At 46.3% G+C, this 14,832-nt stretch overlaps 5 protein-coding genes across 5 annotated transcripts; 2 read left to right on the top strand and 3 right to left on the bottom strand.

The window, feature by feature from the left end:
* Positions 1 to 998: 998 nt before the first annotated feature.
* H6S33_001301 (uncharacterized protein) lies at positions 999 to 2,966 on the top strand (the record flags this gene model as incomplete). The annotated part of the gene is made up of 4 exons (XM_044832664.1): positions 999 to 1,451; positions 1,512 to 1,873; positions 1,928 to 2,167; positions 2,219 to 2,966. 4 exons carry the CDS (start codon positions 999 to 1,001, stop codon positions 2,964 to 2,966), a joined length of 1,803 nt encoding a protein of 600 aa, XP_044694268.1.
* An 864-nt stretch (positions 2,967 to 3,830) lies between these two features.
* On the bottom strand, positions 3,831 to 4,250 carry H6S33_001300 (uncharacterized protein; the record flags this gene model as incomplete). The annotated part of the gene is made up of 3 exons (XM_044832663.1): positions 3,831 to 3,984; positions 4,065 to 4,133; positions 4,234 to 4,250. 3 exons carry the CDS (start codon positions 4,248 to 4,250, stop codon positions 3,831 to 3,833), a joined length of 240 nt encoding a protein of 79 aa, XP_044694267.1.
* A 173-nt stretch (positions 4,251 to 4,423) lies between these two features.
* Positions 4,424 to 4,618, top strand: H6S33_001299 (uncharacterized protein; the record flags this gene model as incomplete). The annotated part of the gene is made up of 1 exon (XM_044832662.1): positions 4,424 to 4,618. The coding sequence occupies one exon, from the start codon at positions 4,424 to 4,426 to the stop codon at positions 4,616 to 4,618; it is 195 nt and encodes a 64-aa protein (XP_044694266.1).
* Positions 4,619 to 5,151: 533 nt separating this feature from the next.
* H6S33_001298 (uncharacterized protein) lies at positions 5,152 to 11,664 on the bottom strand (the record flags this gene model as incomplete). Its single annotated transcript, XM_044832661.1, has 5 exons — positions 5,152 to 5,479; positions 5,551 to 6,967; positions 7,037 to 7,316; positions 7,385 to 9,622; positions 9,694 to 11,664. 5 exons carry the CDS (start codon positions 11,662 to 11,664, stop codon positions 5,152 to 5,154), a joined length of 6,234 nt encoding a protein of 2,077 aa, XP_044694265.1.
* A 1,577-nt stretch (positions 11,665 to 13,241) lies between these two features.
* Positions 13,242 to 14,711, bottom strand: H6S33_001297 (uncharacterized protein; the record flags this gene model as incomplete). Its single annotated transcript, XM_044832660.1, has 3 exons — positions 13,242 to 14,093; positions 14,304 to 14,553; positions 14,614 to 14,711. 3 exons carry the CDS (start codon positions 14,709 to 14,711, stop codon positions 13,242 to 13,244), a joined length of 1,200 nt encoding a protein of 399 aa, XP_044694264.1.
* Positions 14,712 to 14,832: the final 121 nt, after the last annotated feature.

The raw sequence follows: 14,832 nt of genomic DNA, 5'->3' as shown, positions 1-14,832 counted from the left end.
AGCTTCGCATTCATTCTTATATTCAAATTACGATTAAGAAGTCCTCAGCCTCCCTTCGTCTACTCGGTGAGATAATGCCCCGCCCAAAAAGAAACTAGTAATACTGATCACTACCAGTTTTAAGTTCATTAAGAACTATAGTGGTTTACATCTATGAAGATGAGTGACGCGACCAAATCTGTAGTATTATTGGCGTTTTCAGCAACAACTTCGTCTATTCGGCGAAATGTTGCTCCGCAAAAACTTCGTCTATTCGGCGAAATGTTGCTCCGCAAAAAGTCAACTTTTTAGATTATATGTGGCTATGGGAATAGTGGTCCACGTGAATCCATTTAAACTTTGGATCCATGAAGTTTGCTGGCCATGGGTTATACGCGCTCCTGTAGCTTTAAAACCCTCCAGAGCTGAACACTAGTTCAAGGAATCATCCAATAAGCGATCTTCGGATAAATCAAAGGCTGTGCCAAGTCTTTGGAGATCGACGCGTCTCTTAATTATAAGGCTGTGATATTCCGAGCTTAGTATGCTCTCGCCTACGGCCCAAAGGTTAACCCGAAGATAAATGTTGATCGGTTATTTATTTTAGGGCATAGCTCAATTCATGATACTAGTAGAGGGTAGGTGTGTCAGCTTGAATTCTCATTGGCAGAAACCGACTTTGAGCTCGAAAGAAGCGTGGTTTAATTAGGGTTTTAACTTGAGGCTCTCCCTCCATAAATCTTGTGAATGGATTTATTACTATTTGTAGGTCAGTATGCGAATATTGTATGGTTCATTAAGTACACAAGTATGTACTTTAGTCGCTGGCCGTCACACCAACACAAAGGATTAGTTTTGCATAACGTACTGTACCGTGAAACCGCCCAAGACATAGATTCCGCACAGAGTCTTGGCACTCCTCAACGCTCAACGCCAAGTGAAGATGCAAACGCCGGCTGTACTCATAAAAGGTTCGGCAAGATAGAATAGTAGTAGTCAACGCATTCTTCGCTATCAACATGGGCCGTTTGAAAGGTAGAGCGAAGGAGGAGCATGAGAACCTGATACAACTAGCAATAAAGGACTATTACAAAACACTTGAGCCGTCTATCAGAGCATCAGCCGAGAAGTTCAGCATACCATGGTCAACTCTTCGTGACCGCCTCCGAGGTGCCCAGAGCAGAAGGGAAAGTCATCGGCATCAACAACTATTGACTGAGTACGAAGAAAAGTCAATAGTACAATGGTGCGAACGCATGGACGACTGGGGATTTCCGCTGCACTTAAGTCTGGTAAAAGAGATGGCTGCATATCTAGTCTCTAAACGTGCAAGCGGTCGCAAATTGGGTCAGCACTGGTTAACACGATTTCTCGATCGCAATCCTGAGCTGTCATCGCGCTTTACCGGACGTATTGAAAGGCAAAGAGCATTTGCCAATAATCCTAGATTGTTAAAAGACTACTTTGACAAGGTACTACTCAATCCATTGGTCGCTATATTTTCGGAATAAAACGTTGATATAATTTTACAGCTACGACACGTTATTAAGCTTTATAATATCCTTCCCAAAAACTCCTACAACATGGATGAGAAAGGGTTCATGATGGGAATCGCTTCTAAGTGCAAGGTGATCTGCCGTTGCGGTCGCAAGAACCCACGCTTGACGCACAATGGTAACCGAGAATGGGTGACGGTTATTGAAACTGTAAATGCAGCCGGAGAACCTCTACCACCTATGATTATTAATCAAGGTATTGGACATTATAAAGGGTGGTATGCAGGAGTAACAGCTAATGATTTGGCTACGTTTGGGTTTTCACCCAAGGGTTGGACTGATACATTCCTGGGGATGGAATGGTTGACTAAAAACTTCGAAAAATTCAGTGCCGAGACGTCAGTACCTTTCCAAAACCATCCATAATTGAATTATATTAACGGTTTTTATAGGGCAAATGGGGCGTGGAGATTGCTAATAATGGATGGACACGCATCACATGTCACTTGGGAATTTTTTGATTACTGCCTTAAGCATAAAATAATACCATTTTGCTTACCTCCACACTCCACCCACCTTCTCCAACCGCTGGATATAGGCCTATTTGGGCCTTTGCAATGCCATTACAGCAATATTCTAGATGAGGCTGCCCAAGGTGGTGAATTGGGCATCAATAAGGGCATGTTCCTGCAGTATGTTGACCTGCTCCGTTGTCCTACATTCCCTCAACTAACATTAGATAGATACCTGTTCAGGGCTCGGCGCATGACTTATACTAACAAGAATATATGCGCTGCATGGGAAGCAGCTGGCATCTGGCCCTTTAACCCTCGGCGCGTCTCAAACCCCAAAATCTCGGCGTCTGCAAATCGCCGAGACTCTTTGGCGATCACCGCCACCCCTCGCAATTCTAGGATGGCTAGATCAACTACTAAATTGGCTTTGTCATATATTAAAGGAAACAATGACAGCGCATGCAAGTTGCGTGCCATTGTCAAACAGATGGATAAAGGTTTACAGCAGGCTATTACAGATAAGGAAATCAATGATCATGTTCACCAGAAAATTAGAGAAGCCGCTGCCAAAAAGTCCAAGAATAATTTTACAGATAGGAAGCGGCTTTCTAAAGCGAGGGTGATTACTACTGAAGAGGTAATTAGGCTCAGGGAAATTAGAGAGGCTGCAGATGCAACAAGAGCAGCCAAAGCCGCTATCAAGGAAGAAAAGAAAAAGACACATGACCTTGGTGGCAAATCATCTAAAGGGAAAGTTAAAGGGATAGTCAAAAAAGCGGTCAAGTTATCTAATGGGGTTATGGTACAAAGGATAGATCACCATAGTGATGAAGAAGAATGGTTGGAGGAGGAGGATGGAGGGTCTAGTGAGGAGTATGGAGGGGGCCGGCAATGGAAACACATTGATGACTTTGAGGCTACCACACCCCAACCCAGGGGAACTAGGGTGACAAGAAGTCAATTTAAAGGTCAATAGATTATATAGAATGAGTAGGTAGTTTTTATTTTGAGTAATGATATTATTTTTACCCTCACGGGTTGTGGTTCGTGACCCGTTGCTATGTGGGCGGAATCCCTATCATGGGCGGTTTCGCAGTACAATACGTTATTATATTATACAAGTGGAATGCAGCCTCCGGCCGCAAATTCGCTAAAGCTTAAGCCTAAGAGAGAGAAATATACTGTCCAATCAATGTACGACCTCTAAGTGGATATTGTAATGTCCATTCTATCTACGAAGCCAGTCATTCATGTCGCATCCCTTCCGAACTCGGGAGTGGCTCTTTGCAATTTGTCCACTATCTACTGCATAGCAGTCCTGGTAGAAGAAAACCAACCAATCATAATGCTTCCTGACCACAAGGAGGAAGATTATGCTATTTAGATTAGTTATTTGTGAGCTTATTAATAAATGGTTATCGACTTTAACGGGGGCGTTGGGCTTGTGATGGCTTTTTAGGGTTTTTTTTACTAAATACATGTACTTAAGTACTCTACATACTTAATTAGTTATGGCTAAAATCTCAGCTTTCTCGGGGCCGCAGTTCTGAGCTCAGACTAGATTCTGCAAGGCACACCACACCAGCTCTGGACCAGATCATATCTCCGACTATGTAAAGTAAGACTTCATGATCATAGTGTTATATTCCCATAAAGGACTGTTTTCCGATACTATATCTCCGCCTGCGTTATCTTCACGTTATATCACTCGTTAGAAAATGCAGTACCACCAATAACTATGTAAAATTTGATAGTGTTCTCTGGGTGGGCTCAACGTGGGATCGCTGCACAGGGAAAACATTATATACAGTCTACATAGAAAGAATTTTATTGTGCACGATCAATCCTCTTCCATATTATCGGCCACGTCCATCCCATCTTTGCCCAGCGCATCTCCAAAGACCTTTCCACCAGTAGTGATAACCTCCTTCTGCAGGCGCTGCATATCCCCACCTTCCTTCGCTAGCGCTATCGTCTTGAGTAACGAATCATTCCTTCAAGGTCATGGTAAGTTGAAGGAAACAAAAACAAAGCTCAAAACAAGAAAGAAAAAACAGAACTGATGGTTTTTTACAATTGGTTTACTGTCATCAAGATCTTCTGAAGCTCTGTCAGGATCTCGCGTTGAGTGGTCGTCAAGGAACTATTGCAACACACCACGCGCGTCAGTAAGCACTACGACCACACCCCCTTCCCTTCCCCACTGCTGACATTGCCTACCACCATCGTTGCGAGTCGCTCACCTTTCATCGTTGGGCATCTTATCTTCTGGGTGCTAGTAAGAGTTTTGCAAATTGCATATATCGGTGAGCGTCTGGTCTGGTAAGTGTGGTGTGGAGTCCGTTTGTTCAGTGTATCCAAGCTCATTCCAGTGGTAGTTGCACAACAACCACATAAACACCTCCGAAGCAAAACAAAAACAAAAAACACAAAATGCTCCGCCGCAAACCAACCCCGATCAAGCTCACAACTGATGACCTCATCCTCTACGACGAGTTCAAAAAGGCCCAGGATACTAAGAGCGAGGCTAGCAACAGCTTCCAGGAGAGTCTGCAGAAGGTTCCGGTTGCGGTGGACCAGAGAGTGAGGCAGAAGACCAGGGAGGAGAGGATGGGGGTTAGGCAGTAATGTGTTGAGGGAAACAGTGTAAAAGCATGCCTATTGCCTTTTTAATTTACGAGTAGTCATATAGCTCTTCTAAAATACGTCGAATGAGCTAAATTAAAGGCTGTTAAAGATTAATAAATCTTTCATATCTAGAAGCCCTAAAGTCTAGTGATTTGAGTCTTAGATTTTCTGGATGTCTAGTGTGTTCTCCATTAAGCTACGCCTTTGTTATTTGTTATTTGTTCTTAGCTACATATGTTCTTATCCACCACTCTGTAGTAGCATCTTGGCTAGCCAATGCAAGTCTGTCTAGATTGAAGAAAAGATTAAGCAGGTACTAGCTACAGATTACATTTTCTGATAAACAAGAAAACCCCTACCTAAATTAGTACAAGGCGAAAAGGAATATGCAAGCTAAAAACAACATAACAAGACTTTTCCTCGCCCCAGAAACACCACACTGCTCCAAGTCCAATAAGTCGTTTAAAGAGGAAATAACTCTATGAATGAAAGAAATAAAAATAAAAAAAGATAAAAGAAAGTAAAGTATCCTTTTAAGGTGTCCTCCGTACGTTCACCCCACTCATATCACTCATCCTCCTATCTCTTACTCTACCACGCCCCATAATCCCCATCCTCTTTACTTCTCCTACTCTTCTCAGGAGGTTCTGCAGTGCAATCCTCACATCTGGTCCAGGCTCTCTGTTCAACATTTCTACGGCAAGTGGGTAGAATGTGTCAATGTGCCTGTCGAAGTCCCTCTCTGGAAAGTTTGTGTACCCCTCCATCACATCTACTACCACTGGTCTCCAAGCGATAACATTTCGCTGCTGAGTCTCTTCGTCGAGAATTGTATAACTGCGAAGGATGTCCACACAAAGCCTGTGTCAAATTATTATTAGTAAATTTCTTTGTAGTGGTGATTGGAGGACTTGGAGAAGGGTTAAACATACGGGATCAACGCCGACTCAATGGCACCCCGACTCTCTCTCCTTTCTCGTTGATCATCATGATACATCCTCAACAAGATACTGACATAAGTCGAGGCACTCCCGCTCTCCTGCTTCAACAGATTCGGTGGCTGCTTCATAAACCCTTCCCTCCATAGTTTCATGCGCAACTCCTTATCGCTATTGAATCTTCTCGCGAACGTAAAGCTCTTCTTCAACACTCCCATCAGCCTCAATAACTCCGTACTTGGGATCTCACTGTACACAGCATCGTTCGAGAATAGTTCCGAGACAGTCTCAATCATAAGGAGTTGCAAGACACATTTCGTGATGATTTTGTTGAAAAACCTCCTCCTTGCGGCTGTAACTACAGGCTGCTGAGTCAGTTGCTGAGGGCGGTAGTCTTCAAGATCGATGTTCTGGGCGTTTCGACCTTCGGGTGAAGTATCAGAACTATCGTCGCCCAGCATAGGTGTCGACAGTCCGTTAATCTTCAGCGCATTCTCTCCGTCCGCATCCTCTTCCATAACTGCATCATTGAAGGCTCCCTTTGGCTCATTTGGTGGGCTCTGGTGTGTGCTAGTCCCGCTCACTGACCTGGCACCGCTCCCTTGTGTTGCCGCCGAGAAGAGCTGATCTGCAGTGGTTATTTCAAAGAGTTGAACGAACGCCGATACAATTTTTGTCCAGTGTTCTGGTCTTAGCTTCTTCACACTTTGTAGGATCAGTTGTTGTAGACAGCTGCTACCTATCCTTGCGATTGTGTCGTTCTCTTGACAAATGCAAGTCACCAAAAGGTCCAAAAACCCGTCAAGCATCCTCTCCAGCAAGTCGAAATAGTGGGTGAACAGTGCGATCAAGTTTCGTAACGCCTGAATCATAGTTGTGCTCAACCACATACCTACTGCCTCCTGGGTACTAAAATGTGCCATCTCGCTCCGACTCTTCAGCACCATGAAGATGGGGAATAAGAGCTCATGGCATATCGTATCCCAGAAATCCGTCGGAAAGTCCCCACCGTACTTCACAAGTATATCAAAAAGATAACCTAGGGCTCTTGTCCTCGCCTCCAGATCTTCACCCGTCATGAGGATGTCATGGAAAGAAAACAAGACCGGGAACCAGAACTTGATCATTGGATCTTCCTTCACAGTTCTTATCATTGCTGGGTTAAGTTCGTCGCCGAGCGCGGCAGGCTTCTTCGTCTGTGAAAGTGGGCATTCCGGACATGAAAGCATATCCGGAACTGTACCCTTCAAGGTTTCAATTGCTTGCAGTGAGATTTTCTGGAACCGTTGATTTTTCGCAAATTCGGTGAGACAAACGATCATGTCTGTAAATCCACCCTGGGAGACAACAACACCAAATCTGGTGCTATAAATCTTCCTGACGCTATCGAAGGCCAGATTCACAATTTGGTCTGTGAAACCACAATCACTTTTAGCATGCCCAATATCATTCAGAAAATCGTTGAGCGAAAACAACATACCATAGTTCTCTTTTGCCGCGTATGTAAAAGTTCCAAACATAGTCCTCCAACCACTCTTGATTTTGTCACCTCTTGCCTGCAACATCTGGCTGAGACACCTCAACACCATATCTTTCACTGGCACAACTGCGTTGTTCGCCATAACATGTTGAAACGGCTTCAAAAAGTCCTTCTGGAACTTAAAGTGTGGGAGTTCCTCTATCTCTAAGAATCGCATGGATAGTTGACGTAACGAATCCAATGCAAAAAACACCACAGAAGTATTTGTATGACATCCGACCTATGCTCTTTATTAACTCCAATCTCAAGAGCACAATTCCTCTCGGGTAATGCTTTAGGGGGACAAACCTGATTGAAGTGCTCTCCCAGAATATTCCACAAGTTACTCCACTCAACTCTGATTCTCCCCATGTTGTAGTAACTGATTTCTACTAGCTTTTGCAAACTGAACATTCTAGGATGCTCGCTCTGGCCAGAACTTTGGATCTCTTGCCAAGACACCTCACTCAATGCCCTTACAAAATCTACGATAGCCTCTCCCGTCAATTTACTGGTGTTGGCAAAAATCTTGTCAACAGCTATAATAACTTCACGACTCCTGCTCTCCTCTGCTACCTCGGCAACATAATGCGTATTGGTCTGTGTTCTAGGCCGTGAACGCATAGGGCGCTGAGATTGCATGCTGGAACGAGATCTTGCGTCGCTATTGGCATCGGGGTGGATGATACGGCCCTTCGTGACATCTGGAACTGAGCCCTCGTCAACGCCAGATGAGATGAGTTGGAAGCGTTCGAGCTGGGAGATGCAAGTCAACACATCTCTCCATGAGGTCTTGAGGAGGTTCCCTTCTGTCTGTGCGACGTCAAGTAGGACCTTGAGAGCCTCCACGTTCTTGCTCTTCATCTCGCTGAGATTGTTGAGATGTGTAAACTTCGCGAGCGCAGTGACAAATGCAATCCTTGGTGTCTCAAGATCGAAAAAGCAAGCTACTCGGATAGCGAGCTTGAATCCCTCCATACACAATTTTATCATCTCAGTCTCGTTGCTATCTTGTGCCGCTCCTGAAAGCCCTGACAATATTGACATCCAAGTCACTTCGAACATTGGTCCCACGTGCTTTGAGGAAGACGCCGCGATATATTTTGACAATTGTGGCCTACTTCCGTTCCTTCTCTGCGCCTTGAGTAGTGTCTTGAACAATTGTTCTGTCTTGTTCGCCATTTCCTCACTCGCATGAACGTAGGCCTCTCTTTCTAGATCCCTTCCGGCGTTTGCTAGAACTCTTCCAATACCCTCGACAATCCCGCCACCACTCTCGATGATTGCTGCACCCCTTGCGGCCTCCCTTTCCTTCTCGCCTTCGAGCACAATCTCATTGTTTCGGATCTCCTCGTAAATTGCGAGTAAATACTCCGGTGGTAAATCGGCATTATCATTGATACCACGGTTGTTCTTCACGAACTCATCTGGTGTCATTCGTGCTCGCCCCTTCAGCTTAGCACTATGCTGATCTGTGTTCAATAGAATGACCGAATACGCCAACACATACGCAGTATCTGCATTCGCAAAAGCATTTGGATTCCCGCTGATGTAACGTTCCGCAAATTTCAACATGAAACGATCGATTTTTTGGGCTTCTCCAGGTAGACGGAAGGACTGGAGGAAGCGACGAAGGGCATCGACGAAACGCATACGAACAAAGTCCATTTGATCGACGAATGCGTGCATTGCTGCAATATTTTCAGGATCCCCCTCTCCGAGATACTCACCTATCACCTTTTTATCCAAGCTGTTATTATTCTTCAGTAAGAACTCGGCGATGTTTGCTGGTGTTTCGGACTCTATGAATCCACCTTCAACTAATGCTTTAATTCCTCGTTTGGGCTTGAAGTTGAACTTTTTGATTGCTTCGACGAGTGCAGTCTTCCTTTGCTTAGCCTTCTCAAGTTGACTCGGGTCATCCACCATCTCGTTCACATCCACTGACGAAACAGATCTCTCAAGTTCTGGGTATGGTGTTCCTATGATTGGAGTGCCGACAGTAGACAGCCGTGGTGAAATGTAGGTGTTATCCAAGCTGTCCCTCCCGTCCTGGCTCTCCCTTCCTGCATTCTCCTGTAAAACATCTACAAATCCTTTCTGTGACCAAGTAACTAAGCTCTGCAACACGGCTATCAAACACTCCAAACTTTGTCTTTTCAACGTATACTCAACAGGGAATGTTGGATCCAAAGTACTTGCAGGTGTAGCTGCGATGTTAGCTGTGGATAAGCTTGGTGGGAGTGAGAATCCGTAATGCTTGTTGTTTTCGTTTTTCTTCCGCTCTTCCCCGTATTGTTGTTGTTGAAGTTCTGTAATAGAGACTTGTGTTGTGGTGATGCGTGAAAGGTGTTCGATAAGGCGTTGGAACATGTTATCAAGTGCTGTTCGGTCACAATCATAGTTGAGATAGATTTCTACAAGCGCCCTTGGATCTGAGCAGATTCTTTCTAGGACACTGAGAAGGTATTGCTTTTGCTGAACACTACTATGACGGTTGTCAAGGATATTGAGGTAGATTTCTTTCAAAAATACCTCGATTTCTTTCTGTTATTTGTAATAATTAGCATTATTTCTTTAAATACGAGAAAATATTCCACCTGGAACTCTCAACGCACCTTCAGCATAACCCTCATGCTTCCTACTAATAGCCAAAATATCTCACAGCAAACTTCGAATACTAATCCGACCGCACTCGCTGCATTCCTTGAGAGCGATAGGCAGAGATACTGCTTAATGGCATGCACAAACCCTGTCGCTTCTGCACTGCTACTTGAACGTATTGTGCTCAACGGACTCACAAATACGATCATATGGCTTTTAAGTATTGTATGTAGCAAATGCAGACTGAGCAGTTTGCTTCTCATCCCATGGCTTTTCAAGTCCGCAACTTGCTCTGCTGGTAGGGTTTTGATGGAGAGTTTACACATGGCCCTGAAAACTAAAAACGCATCTTTAGTGAAAACCTCGTCCTCGTCTTCTTCTGCGCTCGTAGAACCTGAAGGCTGAGCGTTTCTGTGCGAGGATGAACGGGTGACGGTAGTGGGCACATTGTCAGCAATTCGTTCATCGTCGAATGATTTTCGGTTCTCAAAACTTTGCAGCGTGATCTTCTCTGGGACTTTTTCTCCTCCAGCTGAAGACGGCACCTCCGAGCCCCCAACAACACTATCCCCATCTACGCTTGAGGGTCTATTGGGCACAGCTGGGGATTCGTTGCCGCTATTAGCAGACGTAGCTAGATTTGCTTCCTTCATTGCAATCCGGATCTTGACACGCTCGAACACTGTATGAACCATCTGTGTTAATGTTCCTTGTGCTGTCATTTGGTTCGGACTATTTCGTGAAAGAAGGAAGATATTGTAGGTTTGTCTGACAGCCTTCAATAGGCCTGCGCCGTGCACAATTACTTTGTCGTTCAGGACTGCTGCTAGAAGGGCTTTGATAATCTGGAGCTGCACCATATCTGGGGTTGTGTCGCCCTGAAAACAATCACAGATAGTTTCAATTGCTTTCTCAATGAGCGGTGTTTCGGGTGCTGGCATCTTCTCATTTGCTCTTTCAGGTTCCGCCGGGGGTGCCGGCGGTAGTATTGAAAAATATGAGTAGCTGATAAGTTTCCCGATACAATCCAGCGCAGTGGTAACAACAGCTGTATTTTGGACAGTACATGCTATCTGTAATGGCTCAAATACGACTGCTGGATCCGGCGGCAGTTGGGGAGCTGCATCTCTGATAGCTGTAAGAGCCCGCTGTACACTTTCTCCTAAAGACTTTCTCCGCTTTCCTTCTTTTGAAGCGCCGATCGATTCGAGTGCTTGGACTACAAAAACCATCGATGATAATGACGGCTGCCCTGCACTATTGTTCGTAGTTAGTGACGCGGAGGTGACTCGCGCAGAGCTCGTGGTAGGTGCATTTTTTGAGGATTCACGCATAGGTGTGGGAGGGGCAGTCCGTGCTTCAGACTGAACTGGTCGGTCTGTAGAGATTGGAAGTGGAATTCCAGCTTTCGGGGTAAGTGGTGGGTTCGGAAGAGGTGGTAGCTCTCGGTCCCGCATATCCGGGACGGAGATTGTGGGAGGCGGGGACTTCTCCGAAGATGAAATGGATGCTTCTTCCGACGATTGTAGTGCAGCTGGTTTAGCTTCAATGGGGCTGTTCTTCTCCGGTGCATCCGGGGGCGATTCTGCTTCTTCAACCTTTTCTGTAGACTCCTCGACAGGAGACGCCGGTACTGGCGTGGACTCGACAGGGCTGTCCTTCTCTAGGTGTTCATTTCTTTTTTCTTTTGCCTCCTCTGCGGGTTCCAAAACAACGGGAATGTCAGCTATTGGTGTAAGCTTAGGTTGAGGAGCTTCGATTTCCTGCTCCTTTTCTTCATCCTCTTCGTGTACATCTGAGATCTTGACCTCAGTGAAGCTCTCTTCGTCGTCAGAAGCATCCCCGTTCACAGTTACGGGTACTGAACCCGTAACCATCTCAGTATGCTTCGTCTCTGCTGTTTCCTTTGTAGGCATCGAGGTAGACGGAGCCTCAATACTGGCACTAACATCGACGTCAGCCCGAAGATCCTTTTCGTCGGACATGTTTGCTGTCACGGTCGGAGTGACCGGTACTGGATTCCTCGTTTAATTCGTGCTTCTGTTATGATGCGAGGGCGCTTTTGTGTGGATGTGGTAGGTGGGAGATAGGTACACGTTAGATGTGGTGATGAGGTGACGGGAGTTCGTCGTATTTCTCCCACATCTACAGGCACCAAGGATAGGTCCGGGGGTTGCAATGTGTCCGGCTTACTTTATGCAGCCACTTGGGGAATTTATTAAAATAGCTCTAACGGCGTTTCTCCTTACTTACCCGTCCAATCATAAAACAATTGTTGCACTTTTGCAATGCGATACTTCAGCTTTCCGAATGGTGGGCGATTCAGTTACTGCAGGGCCCGACAATTGGCAGCGGCTTGTTTATCTATCCCGACCACATGGCTTCTTCTTTCTCTTCTTCTCTGCATTTCCCGGATTCTGAATAGTTTGGGGGGTCACGTGAAGATCCACCTGGTACTCTACATACGGATGCGATAACACCGCTCTTCCGGGGTTGGAAATCAATCGATCAACTCTGAGAAGATACAATGTATATCCCGACGCGTGGCCTATCGAGATAACAATCAGCAAAAACTTGCCCTTGAAACACAATGAATTATACTCTGCATGCTACCATGAAACTTGACCGCAATGGCCGTGCATCCGGGACCGCGGTATAATTCTGTTTGGGGTAGGGGTTCTAGGGTAGAAGGGGTTTGACGGCGGGGAAGTTCACGCAATTGATTACGCAGTTCTAGCGAACACTCGAGCAAAGGATTTAGCCAGATATCTTGCGATTATGATTGCGGTCACGCAGTCACGCAGTCACGCGAGGCCTAGATTTGGTCGCTTGTTATAATATTCGGGACTTAAATATGTATACCTGGAACACCATAGTAGTAGATACGGCAGCAATTCAGGTACATTTCCCATGGATCACTTCGTAACAGAACATCCCTGCCCGATATAACCGCGTGTGACAAGGCATTATGTCCGAAACAGAGCCTAATACCTACAATATTGTCTCGACGTCTTTCGATACAGCCTGTCTTACTGGAGCCCTAAACGGCCAGACTGCCACTGTCACTCTCAACTATAGGACCATAAGATGATTACCGGATATGAATAGTATCGTACTACTCATTTGCCCTTTTCTCCTTCATGCGGTAGGCGATATCTTATGCTCATGTTGTCTAGAGAAGCAACTCTTCCCGCATAACCTAGTCTAAAGTTACCCCCACGATGTCGATTCAGATAAGGTATGTACTACCTACAGGAGACCTCTTATCCAAGACGGGTTGGTTACCACCTGGAACATAAACTATCACTCGACATCGATGCTATATTGACTCACCCATACCGCACAAAACACAGCAAATTGACTAGGTGATTGAACGCCCAAACTTTTGTACAATTGTGCTCACTAGATAATAACTATAAACCCGAAAAGTGTATGCAGCCCAATAAAGTAAAAAGGAAAACAAAAAAACGCCAATCTACATGATATTTTTCGCCTTGAGCCCAAGAAAAGAAAGATAAGTACTTTACGTTTATGTTGCAACATTGATCCAATAGATGGTCCGCTATGCAGATACTGGGGCCTGCTCCGGAATGGTCACAGTAGCGGTCTCTGCCTCTCTCTCGGCAGCTGCCTTGATATTGGCAGCCGACCCAACTCCTCGCTCTGCCAACTTCCTCCCCTCTTTTCGCGGCGCTACAACACCTCCCGCAGCCCTCGCAGTCGCGCTCACGCTCTTTGCCTTCTCCACAGCCTTCGTAGCTGCCTTTCCCTCCACTGGCATCTCTTCCACGATGGTAGGGGAAAGAGGCTCATATGGGATTCCGAGAATGCCGCAAATCTGCTCGTGTGTCTTCGCTTGGTGCACCTTTTGGTAGATGGGATCTTTACCGGGTATGATCCTGCCCAATACGAACTTGGTATTTGTAAAGTGACTCTCAATCTTCACGGCAGTCTTGACAAATTCATCTGCTATTTCTTTCCATGGCAATGGTTTGTCGGGAAGAAATACACTCATGTTAACCTCCGCTGCGCGGGCGATCATACACCCGTCGACACCATACTCATCGCAGAGCTGGAGCGCGTGAGACCTGCTTAGGACGTCGCCATTGGCGATACACTCCACGCCTGCCGCATGGCAGATGTTTGCGACGTCTGCAAGGACATCGCGGATCGCGGGATCCCGAGGGCGCTGTGGGATGGTACGGCAATGCAGGGTAAGCCGGTAGATACCGGTCGTGCAGAGGCGCTCCACTAGCTTTAGGGTCTCGGAGTGGGGTTCAAGCAGGCGGATTTTGACAGATATGGGGAGGGAGTGGGGGATTCCGATTTGGGTGACGAGAGAGGTAAGGATGGCGACGAGGTTGTCGGGGTTTTTAAGTAGCCCGGCTCCCATTCCGGCATGAATACTGAAGTGCTATTGTAGATATGAGTACGAGAATAATTATATAAATGAAGGTACCGGGGCAGCGGGGGCAGCGGGCAAGTGGAGCGGGAGTGGAGGAGAGGGTGGGTGTGTCTGGTGGATGTCGACTATGTATATAAAGACATCATGAGTGCAGGCCACTCCTCCTTGACCTACCCACATTTCTGCTCAAATAATCATTTCGCAATGGCATTCACATACCTTTGGACACCCTGAATTGACATCCACTCCCGCCACTACGGTCCCGCCCTCCCTCTCCCCATCCTCTCCCCTCGAAACCAAAACCTTTGCCGCCTCTACCGCCAGCTCCGCATTCGCCGTGCCCATCTGAAATACGACCTTGCCACCCTCGATCTCCGGGTGCGTCCTAAAAACCACCTTCTCTTCTCCCCTCGCACCGCCGGAGGGCTTGACAAAGTCGATAGTTCCAGTACGCTTGTTGATGACGCGCCTACAACCAATGATCGCTTTGTCAACAATCTCAGGACCCCAGACCATATCGGCGCCGTACTTCAGTGAAAGAAGCCGAGTTGGAAGTTCTCCGGTACGAACCATAGGCGCCAGGATCACCTTTTTCGCGGCGGCAGTGGTGGTGTTTGCAGCAGCCATGATGTGTGTAAGGGGTGTGTTTGTGACAGTTGCGAATAGGCGCTTGGTGGTTACAGCGGGGGCTTTGAGGAACACTCCCCGCATAGCAGATATCGATAGGTAGGTTGAAGGTATGGAGATC

The sequence above is a fragment of the Morchella sextelata genome, assembly GCF_020137385.1.
Source record: "Morchella sextelata strain SCLS chromosome Unknown scls_10, whole genome shotgun sequence".
Classification (NCBI taxonomy): domain Eukaryota; kingdom Fungi; phylum Ascomycota; class Pezizomycetes; order Pezizales; family Morchellaceae; genus Morchella; species Morchella sextelata.
The sequence above is the reverse complement of the archived record's forward strand: the minus strand, read 5'-3'. Positions and strand labels throughout refer to the sequence as shown.